We start from the raw sequence: 12,964 nt of genomic DNA, 5'->3' as shown, positions 1-12,964 counted from the left end.
CTCCGTGACGAGGCTGTGAGAGTATGAATGATGAGGCTGTGAGTATGAACGATCTCCGTGACGAGGCTGTGAGTATGAATGATGAGGCTGTGAGTATGAACGAGTCTGCATGATGAGGCTGTGAAAGGATGAATGAGGCTGTGAAAGTATGAATGAGGCTGTGAGAGTATGAATGAGGCTCTCAGGGTATGAATGATGGCTGTGACTATGAACGATCACCGTGACGAGGCTGTGAGAGTATGAATGATCAGGATGTGAGTATGAACGACTCTCTGTAATGAGGGTGTGAGTATGAATGAGGCTGTGAGAGCATGAATGATGAGGCTTTGAGAACATGAATGATGAGGCTGTGAGAGTATGAATGATGAGGCTGTTAGTATGAATGAGTTTCAGTAATGAGGCTGTGAGAGTATGAATGATGAGGATGCGAGTATGAACGAGTCTCTGTGATGAGGGTGTGAGTATAAATGAGGCTGTGAGAGTATGAATGATGAGGATGTGAGTATGAACGAGTCTCTGTGATGAGGGTGTGAGTATGAATGAGGCTGTGAGAATAAGAATGATGAGGCTATGAGAGTATGAATGATGAGGATGCGAGTATGAATGAGGCTGAGTATGAACGAGTATCCGTTCTGAGGCTGTGAGAGTAAGAATGATGAAGCTGTGAGAGTATGAATGATGAGGCTGTTAGTATGAATGAGTTTCCGTGATGAGGCTGTGAGAGTATGAATGATGAGGCTGTGAGTATGAACGAGTTTCCGTGATGAGGCTGTGAGAGTATGAATGTTGAGGATGCGAGTATGAATAAGGCTGTGAGTATGAACGAGTCTCCATCGTGAGGCTGCGAGCATGAACGAGTCTCCATGATGAGGCTGTGAGAGTACCTTTGGATCCACACAGAGCCATGATCAGCGGACTGTTGCTTTTGTCCAGTTCTCTCAAACATGCACTGCCTGCGTGATCTCTGATGACCGACAGCTCCTTCAGGATCAGTGCCTACACGCACACAAAAGAGAATTTTTAAAAATCTATTATTTAAATATTAGTCATTATAATTATTAAAACAGTGCTATATTTAAGTTTGTTATGTTTCAAAATGCAACGTTATAATAATTTAAGGTACGTTAAAGACAAATAAAGCATGCAATTAATCAAATTAATTCATAGCAATCATGCAATTACATTTTGTAATTGATTGACAGCCATAAAATAACTGAAGAAATATATAAAAATAATTATATATATATAAAACATAGTAAAAAATACTTTGAAACTATAAAAACTTTGAAACTAATTTAACCTGAAAATATAAATATAATATATAATGAATGTTAATATTTATTTTCTGGTATATTCATATGTGTGTTCAGAAATAATTTGCATGACTCTATAAAACATTCTCTCCTACAATATACATTTAATAAAAATAATTTAGGTTTTTCATAGTATTTTTTTGCATTAGGGACTGATTTCTCCAACAAAAAAAAAAAAACCTAACTTGTATTGCCCAGAAATCTGCAAATTACTTAATGCATATTTAATTGTAAAAATAAATATTTAAGGGTGCATATTTAAAAATGTTTAATATAAAAAAAATGACCAAAAATAGGCTAATAACTATTCCCAATGCGTCCCCTATTCATCTGCAGTGCCATGCTTTAATTAATGCATATATATTTTCATGAGTAAACCTCGAGAGTCTCCTCGGCGGTGCAGCCCGGCTGCTGCTGTAAGCGTCCCGTCTTCAGCGCATCAATGTATTCATCACATTTCTCATATCCAGCATCCAGAAGCTCCTGCTTGGCCTTCAGGAGCCCCTGACCAGGAGTCACGTCCCCGATGCCGATGGAGAAACCACGATTTGCTAAAACACACCACAGAGGAACACCGTTATACACACATACCCACACACACACACACACACCCACCCATCCACCCACACACACACACACACACCCACACCCACCCATACACCCACCCACCCACACGCACGCGCGCGCACACACACACACAGCAGATGAACATCATTACACACACAGACAGACTCACAAAGGTAGACGGGCGCCAGGCGGGCGAGGCGGGACATGGCATCTGCCGCCTCCTGCTGCCCCCAGTCCCGCAGCAGGATGTAGAAGATGTTGTTCTTGGATCCGGAACCCAGAGTGCCTTTATCCATACTGCCACACATCAGCTCACTGTTGTGGATCACCACGACTGCATACAAGTTCACGTTATTAATTAATAGTAATTATTTCTGAAGTTTTACTGGATTTTACAATGAGCAGAACAACATTTCAGATGTAAATGTAGGAAATGCTGTAAACTCGGTTAATGCAAAGTCCATGAAACAGAGTTACACTCACCGGCCACTTTATTAGGTACACCTGTGCAACTGCTCATTAATGTAAATTTCTAATCAGCCAATCACATGGCAGCAACTCAGTGCATTTAGGCATGTGGACATGATCAAGATGATCTGCTGCAGTTCACAGCGAGCATCAGAATGGGGAAGAAAGAGGATTTAAGTGACTTTGAACGTGGCATATTTGTTGCTGCAAGACGGGCTGCTCTGAGTATTTCAGAAACTGCTGATCTACTGGGATTTTCACGCACAACCATCTTTAGGGTTTACAGATAAAGCTCAGACAAAGAGGAAATATCCAGTGAGCGGCAGTTCTGTGGGCGCAAATGCCTTGTTGATGCCAGAGATCAGAGGAGAATGGCCAGACTGGTTCCAGCTGATAGAAAGGCAACAGTAACTCAAATAAGCACTCGTTACAACCGAGCTCTGCAGAAGAGCATCTCTGAACACACAACACGTCCAACCTTGAGGCGGATGGGCTACAGCAGCAGAAGAGCACACCGGGTGCCGCTCCTGTCAGCTTAGAACAGGAAACTGAGGCTACAATTCACACAGACTCACCAAAACTGGACAATAGAAGATTGGAGAAACGTTGCTGCTCTGATGAGTCTCCATTTCTGCTGACACATTCAGATGCTCGGCTCACAATTTGGCCTCAACAACATGAAAGCATGGATCATCCTGCCTTGTATCAGCGGTTCAGGCTGGTGGTGGTGGTGTAATGGTGTGGGGGAGATTTTCTTTGGCTCCATTAGTACCAATTGAGCATCAACGCCACAGCCTACCTGAGTATTGCTGCTGACCATGTCCATCCCTTTATGAGCACAGTGTCTCCATCTTCTGATGGCTACTTCCAGCAGGATAACACAGCATGTCATAAAGCTCAATCATCTCAGACTGGTGTCTTGAACATGACGATGAGTTCACTGCACTCAAATGGCCTCCACAGTCACCAGAGCTCAATCCAATAGAGCAGCTTTGGGATGTGGTGGAACGGGAGATTGGCATCATGGATGTGCAGCCGACAAATCTGCAGCAACTGTGTGATGCTATCATGACAATATGGAGCAAAATCTCTGAGGAATATTTCCAGCAGCTTGTTGAATCTCTGCCATGAAGGATTAAGGCAGTTGTAAAGGCAAAAGGGGTCCAACCTGATACTTATAAGGTGTACCTAATAAAGTGGCCGGTGAGTGTATATATGATCAGCATGTCAAAAACTAAATCAGTTTATGTGTGCATGTGTCTTTTTATGTGCATTTTAATGCTATTTTTTCATGTAAATGGCTGTATAGAAACAAATGTAAGCACGTGTCTGTCACTCACAGGAGTCATTAGCACACAGATCCTCCCCTTTACCGCAGTATTGTTTGCCTTTGGTGCGCAGGTTGGCCATTACCGGACAGCTTTTACTGGGCTTGAGGATCAAGCTGAAGATCTGCTTCCCCGTCCACAACCGGATCGGCTGAAACAACACAATCATGCAGTTATTAAAAGGAGACGACGTCAGAAAAACCTCCACACAAAGACAGCAGCAATTTAACAGCTGCCTCTCCAGTACAGAATCATCTATTGACTAGAATAACTTCAGGAGGAAGAGCCTGTACAGCATTTATGAGGAGAGAAATCATTACGTTCAGTCATTTCACCCTCAGTCAGAGTCAATTCACACTAGGGCTGCACTATATATCGGTTCAGCATCGCAATAATCACATCGCAGGACGTGCAATGTGGAGTCAGGATTATAGTTGAGCAGGTACAACAGTGATAACCAACCCCCAGGCTGACGATCAATTGTTACCAGGCTGCACCAGAAATCATTAATTATTTCTGTTTTATTTATTATCCGAGTCAGAAAGATCTTTTATTGAAAAAAAAGGCTTTTATTTTGAAGAATTATATTCTCAAGGTCACATCTTGGGTCACTTGATCACCCAAATTTAACCAAAAAGCAGCAAAATGAGTAAGAAACAGACGTCTTTGGAAAGTTTCTTTGCTAAGGTGAAAAGGCTCAGTGAAGGACCCATGAACTGCTGAGGAATAGATCCGATCAGCTTTATACTTTGTATGGAATATACACATTTCGGTAGACTAATCATCTCAAGCAAACACAGAACACCCATAAAAAACTTGTGTCACAGCAATGTGTTGTTAGCTTGTCATCCTCTGAGGACCACGTACACCCCTGGGCCGCAGTAAAATTGTCAAGCGCTGACCAGTCCGTGGTGATAAAAATGTTGGGGAGCACTCATTTTTTGTTTAACCATAATATATAAAGTGAAAGTCTATCAATTGCTTGTGTTTTAGGGCCTGCTTAAACATTTTAATTAAGTTTAAAGCATTTGGGCAAAAGGAAAATTACAATTGTAGCTTTAGCAAAGATTAATTGTATTTAATTATTTACACAATGAAGAATATACAGCTTTATTGTACATTTGATAATTTGGTATCACATTATTTTGGTGGTCCCTTTAACGCATTTTGCTGAATTTAAGTTACATTGCATATAAATGCCAACTAATTCTCATTAGATTACAAGTAGACTGTTAGGGTTAGTGTTAGTTGACATGTACTTGCAAAGTTTCTTATAGTCAGTTAAATGTCTGTTGAAGGAGCAGTATCAGCAGATATTACAGACTACTAATGCTTAAACTAAAAGTAATTGCCATGTATCTGCAATGCTACTTTTAGTCAAAAGAATAGGGACCATAAAAATAAAGTGCTACCAAATATTTTATTTCTGTATCATTTGTATATTTGATTTATTTGTCTCTGCTTGTAATTTGTTGATTATATTATATGCACTCCCCTACAAAATTATCTTAATCTAAAATCATTAAGCTATCTGAACAAAAATCGCAATAGAGAGAGAGAGAGAGAGAGAGAGAGAGAGAGAGAGAGAGAGAGAGASASAGAGAGAGAGAGAGAGAGAGAGAGAGAGAGASAGAGAGAGAGAGAGAGAGAGAGAGAGAGAGAGAGAGACAGAGAGAGAGAGAGAGAGAGAGAGAGAGAGAGAGAGACAGAGAGAGAGAGAGAGAGAGAGAGAGAGACAGAGAGAGAGAGAGAAACGAGCTGTTCAATTCTGGCTGCACCTGCATCAGCCTGACCCCCAGTCTGTCCAATATAAGGCCCTTCTGGCCAATGAAGAACACACTGGTATCTGAACATCTGAAGGGACCTCAAACCGAATCAGTCCCTAAACAAAACCTTCACAAACCCATTGGCAAAACATTCAAATATAACTATGATTAAAAACTAAAAACTGAAATCAACCTCCAAACTAATCTTTAATGTTATTCGGCCCTAAACAGAACCACACAGTTGACAAATCATTTATCATTAAAACAATTACAAGAAAAACCCATTCTTTCTAAATATCGCCTCTGTGATCAGGATCTGGAAATGAATAAGGGCAAACAAAAAAATCCTGGACCCCTAAAGAACAGAATATGTAAACAGTGCGACAAATCAAATAGAGGATGAAACACACTTCCTTCTGTTCTGCCCTAAATACACCACGACTAGAGAAATATTTTCCCCCAATTTAAAACATTGACTAATTCATTTTTCATTTAAATGACTCAGATAAACTTTACCATGTACTCGGAGAGGGTGAATTGATGTTTAGGCTAGCTGCAAAATATGTATACACCCTACACAACATAAGAAATGGTTAATGTATCTTATTTAAATCTAGACTTCATTTATTTATTTTATTATTATTATTTATTATTATTATTATTATTTTTATTTTTATTATAATTATTATTATATTTATCAAATGTATTATGTGTTTTTTTTTACATTTATTTACAATATCTACTGTATTCTTATTTTTTCATTTGATGTTCATATATTACATATTTAAAATGCTTTGGCTATACTGTATAAAAGTCATGCCAATAAAGCAACTTGAACTATTTGTGCATGCATTTATTAAAATATTATTTGTGCATTTTGTTTTTTTCCATACTGTACGAATATGAAGGGCTGAGCATGAATGAGTTGGCCCCTCACAAATCTCTCTTTTGCATTAATATTTACTACAGGAAGCTCAACAATATTATATTTGTGCATATACATTAGATTAGTCCGTACTGAAGCCAAATCTGGAGCTTATCTAACAAAATAATAGCGGTGCAAAAATTACTAGCTCAAATGTATATGTTAGGGATAAATATTAAATAAATGTTTATTTGTTTTTTTTTTTTAAATAATAATAATAGTAATATAATTCCAATATTTTACATCAATTTATGTTGTAAAAATGTACAATCTTTCTATTTATAAAGATGCCTATTGACTAAAATATTATTTTAATAAAAATATCTGTTTAATGAATCTGTTTAGTTCAAATGCACCAAAACAGTGTGTGAAAAAAAGCAATTATATCTGCGTATCCATTTACTTAATTTCTTATTTGCTTAATTGTAATTCGTGTAATGTTTAAATACTTGACAAATCATGCCAATGAAGCTCATGTGAACTGAACACAGACCATGGAGTGTCCCATATTCCACACCCACCCATATTTCCACAACTCTCTCCTTTTATCATCTATAGAGATATCCCATAATTTCCATAGCCCAATCAAGTTATGAAAAATCAATTTTAGTGCATTTTAGTCAAGTTGCCAGATCTTGTATGAAGCTCAGCACCTCACACAATTGAGGAAATATTCATATCTCAAAGCATGCTTTACCTCAATCTGGCAACATAACCCAGTTATGATGTTGATTTTTACACGGGTGGTAGAAGCAGGATTTATAATACTTATAAATACTAATCGCTAATACTAATTCACTGTAACAATGACCATTATGTGTGTGATTATTTGATGAAGTTTAAATTAAAGAGATACACACACAGGCCCGTCACAATATCTATATTTTGTTGTAGGATATATTGTGAAAAATGATATTATTGTCATTTTAAGACACTCAATATATAATGCCAGAATGACAATTTTATTTTATTCTTAATTCAATTAGAGTCATTTTAACAGTTTAATAATCAGGTATTGGAGTCAGAATGTGTAAACGCAGGTCCTAAGTGAATAATAATAAATGTTAACAAAGGTAAAGAGTAACAGAGGCTGTGATATCTGCTACCAGATCTATTTTCAGCTGTCAGACACACTCATGAGAATATACTATAGTAATTTATAGTAAATACTACAGTGCTTAACCATACTGACAGCTGCAATAGAGAAAGCGATGTTGAGCAATCAGCTCAAATGTTGCTGGAATTGGTGTTTATGTATGGGCGATATATATATACTGCATCACCAGACATGATTGAGGTCATGTCCATGAGATGTACGATAAGTCCATATATTGATTATTGTGACTGGTCCACACACACACTGAAGGTCACTCTGACAATCACCTTGAGGATGGCAGGATGAGGGAGGGAAATCTTGATTTTCTCATCTTTTCCCACCAGGATTGAAGCGACGATCTGACAGGCTTTGGTTCGGTCGAAGAACGTGTCTTTCAGTGTGAGCAGATACGCACCTGTTTCACAACACAGAAAACACACCAGAACATGAGCAGCTGGACTGCACCATCTACAGGCCAAACATCACAAAAGCATCAAATCCAAGATCATTCATTCATCCACAAGCCGTTTAAATAAAATAATACAATAGATGGTCACACTTTACAATAAGGTTGTATTAGTTAATGCATTTACTAACATGAATAAACAATGAACAATACATTTATTACACTATCTGTTCATGTTAGTTAAATCAAATACAGTTGTTTATTGTTAGTTCATGCTAACTTACGGTGCATTAGTTAATGCTGTCAAGCAAGGATGTGGATGTTAATAATGCATCAGTAAATGTTGAACTATAAGTGCTGTTCATAATAAGTTCATGTTGGTAAATGCAATGCGTGCACTAACTAAACCGTCTTGTAAAGTGCGAGCCAGATTTTTAATAAAATATTAATGCATATTTGGAGTAAATCTGCAGCAAGATCTGACATTTTAGGGCTCAGAAGATGAGAAAAGCAGCATCTAAACATCACTCCGACATTCAGATCGAAGCTTTCTGATAAATACTTAACACCAAACTACAAAAAACACCTTGTTCAAATGTAAGTGCTCTTAATACACGTCATATAATATACTTTGCATTGCTTGAACGACTTTGTGACTTCTTGGTCAAGTCACCCTCATAAATAAGATCTTGATTTTTTTTTACCTGGTTAAATAGACGAATTATGGGGTTTTAAACATTCAGGATGTAGCGCTATTTGGCTAATAAACTGGGTTGGGCGCCAGGGGATTAAAAAAAAAAAAAAAAAACACTAAAGCTTCTCAAATAATTCAATTAAATAAAAAATTAAGCTTCACCAAATTCATGATTTAATCAAGTAAACCAAAAATCAAATATTCAATCAGAACAAACAAATCAAAATATTATTAAAACAAAAGCAAAAAAGCAAACAAGCTTTAACCTCAACACATTTTAAACTCATCTTAACAAAACTAACTTAAATTTCCAGGCCCAGGAACAATACCTATTAATTACCTTTTACAAAACAGTCAACTGGTGATAAATTAACCATAAAGATATCAGCAAATCATTTCTGAATATACAAAAATCAATATTAGGGGTGTCACGATTTAGATTTTTAATCGAAATCGATCGAAATTTATGCTCAATTTCGATTATCAAATCAAAAAATAGAATCGTCGATGCTGCCACGCCCCCATGTCACGTCAGCTTGGCTTGCCAAGCGGGAAAAAAACAGGCTTGTTGAAGTGCTTGTTAAACTGCAGAAGCAGGAGACCCGTCGACAGAGCTTAAACCCTCTCCTCTTTCAATGAAGTCGCAGGTGTGGAAGCATTTTGGATTTCCAGTGAGTTATGTTGACAACGTTCGTGTTGTCGACAAAAAAAACACAGTTTTGCAAGCTCTGCTATGTACGTATTACGTACGGTTCGTCCGATAGACAAAACCGGCATCGTGATCCTCCGCCCGCCCTCGTTGCAAATTCGCTGGCGAAAAGTTCACACTCAGGCCCTGTTTACACTGTCTGTGTTTTTAAATGGCATTTTAGAACGACAACGATTTGACATCCACAGTGGCGTGTAGCATTTCTGAGCAGCCCTCCTTCCTCTCTACCTCTGAAAATGCACATCACATGACCACACAGACACAGACGCACACACAGCCATGCGCTCGAGACAGCAGGTCCAGGCAGTCAGAGGACTGCTTCAATCTTTCACTCACTTGTACTTCGTCATTTTAGCGAACACCTCAGATACTGTTGGCTGGTTCCTGTTGGTTGTGCGTCTTTTTTACCGACGCCATTATAACGACACAGATCACTGCCTATTCACGAGTCCCGCAGAAAAAGTGATTGACAGGTGGTAATTATGTGTGTATCTTGCCTTTATTCATTTACTGTATGATTTGTTTATGGATAAAACAAAGACCATGCAGGTCAGGTAGTTTAAACGGTAGGCTACAAATAATTTATTGGTCATTAATTAATTAATTATTCATAATCGAAAATCGAATCGTGACTTTAGAATCGAAAATGTAATCGAATCGAGGATTTGGAGGATCGTGACACCCTTAATCAATATTAATCAAAATGTACCCACTAACAAATAATAATAATAATAATATTTCAAGGCCAAACTCATCACACATCATTGAACTTATAAAACTCAATTTTACACTTCTTTACATAGTAGATTTTCCATTTGTGCACGCTGAAGCAATCATGAACTCAATGCACTTTCTTCAATGCGCGCGCAGCGAGGTTGCAGAAAAAAAACAGGAGTGCTAGCATTTACAGTGAGGGAATGGCATCCGATGTGGTACAGAGTTTGTTGTTGTATTAGAAATAGGTTATATTGATTACATATTATATATATTATTTACATAATATTATAACAGCTCGTCACCCAGTGATAAGCACAGTGATTATGCAAAATTAACGTCAAAGTGTGCGGCGTTCATCTGACAGCTCCATTTGTGATAGCACCCTCCAAATGGATATTGGATAAGACGAAATGACCAAGCATCCAGCCCCAAATATATAATCTCAATGAAGCTCCGAGTGATTTTACAAGAGAGAAGTTAAAGGTCTACAAGCCTTTGGATGCCTACAATGTTGTTCTGTGTGGTCATGAGGAAATAATGCTCCATGATGACCAGATTCAAAACTTTGTAGTGCTAAAAACCGAGATTCTGCTTAGCCAAAGACAAGGAAAGAAGACAGAGCTGTACAAGGCCTGGGTGATCATCAACAAGCAGAACAACTGCACCTGTACGGTAGGGTATGTGGATGTACATGTTTACATTTCCTTCTGAGCATTCAGTGTCGCAGTTTAATTCACCATGTTTAAATGTTTTTGCTCAAAGCATTTCTGCAATCAAAAACCAGTGATGTGTCTGATTCAGCATAGCGTGAACTTACCTGATATGACATGACAACTGCAGAGTCCAGCATTTCTAATTAGGTCCTCACTCCATTCAGCTCTTATGATGGCAGTTAGCATTAAAAGCAGTGTAGGTAGATGGGTGTACGGTAAAATTTAAGTGTTCAATCTCTAACTTTCGATTTTGGCATCCTACTGCAGAAACGAGACATGTTTTCTAATGCAACCTTTTTCTAATGCAGTCTTTTTTTGCAACCGGTATGCCAGGTTGAACCCGTGTGACGTCATATGTGACGTAGGTTTTTTTATTCCCCTATAAAGTAATGACTAAAATAAAAATAAATCTTCTGTCTCACCTGTGAGGAAGTCCTGTATGGCTGCGATCAGTGGCTCGCCGTTTCTTGGAGTGACCAGATTAGCTTTGGTCTGTGATTAAAACAGGATTCATTAGATGTAGCATAATGATCAGACGCGAAGGTGTGCAGAAGCTGCCCTTAATAGTCCACCAACTAGGGATGCAAAGATGAACTGCAAATTAATTCATATTTGTGACTACTGGATAACTACACCAAAGGTTGCAATCAAACATGCCATCTTATTAGGCAGCCAGTGCTGACATATAGAGCAAATGCTTCCAAAGATTAATATTTGGGGTGTGTCATTTTTATCTATACCATTATATATACACTCGCTGGCCACTTTATTAGGTACACCTTACTAGTATCAGGTTGGACCCCTTTTGCCTTCAGAACTGCCTTAATCCTTCATGGCAGAGATTCAACAAGCTACTGGAAATACTCCTCAGAGATTTTGCTCCATATTGACATGATAGCATCAGTTTCCTGTTCTTAGCTGACAGGTGTACCTAATAAAGTGGCCAGTGAGTGTGTGTGTAATGTACACAGGTAAATGTACACAGTATAAGATACTTCATAGGTATATATTACACTCCACACACTCACTCACACACACACACACACACACACACACACACACACACACACACACACACACACACACACACACACACACACACACACACACACACACACACACACACACACACACACACACACACACACACACACACACACACACACACACACACACACACACACACACACACACACACACACTAGAAGAGCGAACATGGAAAAGGGAACTTTTATCTACTTGTATTTTTATAACAGAACAAATTTTTATTTATTTATTTATTTATTTATTTATTTATTTTTATTTATTTATTTATGCACGCACATCTTGTTTTTTTGATTAACCCTTTTCTAATGTGATAGTCTGAAATGCACATAAATTAGCTGGATGTAAACCTAATACATCTAGACCTTTATTTGTGTTCAACAGAAGAAAGAAACTTATAAAAGTGTACAACCACTTGAGTGCTAGTAAACGGAGGACATTTTTTATTTTTGGGTGAACTGTCTCTTTAATAAATGTCAGATTGTTTTATTATGTTTGATATGAAAGACTAAATGCCATGTTTAGTACAGTATTTTCCGTTTCTCACCCCCATGAGGACGAGCGCTTCAGCTTTGGCCTCCTCCGTCTGCGGCAGGTGAAGATTCATCTCGTCTCCGTCAAAATCAGCGTTATATGGCGTACACACACACTCATTAAAGCGAAATGTCCGATGAGGTTTCACACGCGCCTGGAGCAGAAAACACAACAAACTACAGCAATAAATTCCTCTGAAATGCATCTTTATTCTATAAAGATATCATAGATGTATACATTAGATAACACATACAGGCCCTGAGCATGCATCAATACCGCCGCCATAGTTGTCAGGGCTCCCAGCATAAAAGTAATTTAACTGCACTAAGATAAGACCAAAGTCAATCTGAATATGCTCGACTTTAGCGCTGCTTACGTGTAGTAATGAGAAAACAATGCATAAAGGCAGAACATTCATAGTTAGGATTTAGTTTACACTTTTGTATGTTATGAAATTGTGTGCTCAACAAGAAACATTTATGATAATACAGTCACCAAGTGCACTGAACATAAGGCAAAGCAGTACACACGTGCTCTAAATATTCGGCTTTTGCTAGTATTGATGAAGAAAACCAGTGAAAATGTGAATGAAATATGACATGCCAGAAACTTGTATTATTGTTAGCTAAGTGAACGTAAGCCTTTGAAGTAACTTATAAGGATGCCTAATAACACAGGGCTCAA

At 38.1% G+C, this 12,964-nt stretch overlaps 1 protein-coding gene across 3 annotated transcripts in view; it reads right to left on the bottom strand.

Annotated features, from left to right (window-relative positions):
* The window catches only part of polr3a (polymerase (RNA) III (DNA directed) polypeptide A), a 69,902-nt gene that overhangs the window by 33,040 nt on the left and 23,898 nt on the right, over positions 1-12,964 (bottom strand). For all 3 annotated transcript variants that reach the window (XR_012387690.1, XM_021480157.3, NM_001276496.1), the window contains 7 exon segments: positions 12,294-12,434; positions 11,125-11,194; positions 7,751-7,878; positions 3,689-3,827; positions 2,050-2,214; positions 1,692-1,864; positions 885-996 (listed from right to left, as the gene is read on the bottom strand). Coding sequence is in view for 2 of the 3 variants with exons in the window: in XM_021480157.3 (XP_021335832.2) it covers positions 885-996; positions 1,692-1,864; positions 2,050-2,214; positions 3,689-3,827; positions 7,751-7,878; positions 11,125-11,194; positions 12,294-12,434 (928 nt within the window). In the remaining variant the exon portion in view is untranslated.

This window comes from Danio rerio, chromosome 12 (genome assembly GCF_049306965.1).
Source record: "Danio rerio strain Tuebingen ecotype United States chromosome 12, GRCz12tu, whole genome shotgun sequence".
Taxonomy (NCBI): domain Eukaryota; kingdom Metazoa; phylum Chordata; class Actinopteri; order Cypriniformes; family Danionidae; genus Danio; species Danio rerio.
The sequence above is the reverse complement of the archived record's forward strand: the minus strand, read 5'-3'. Positions and strand labels throughout refer to the sequence as shown.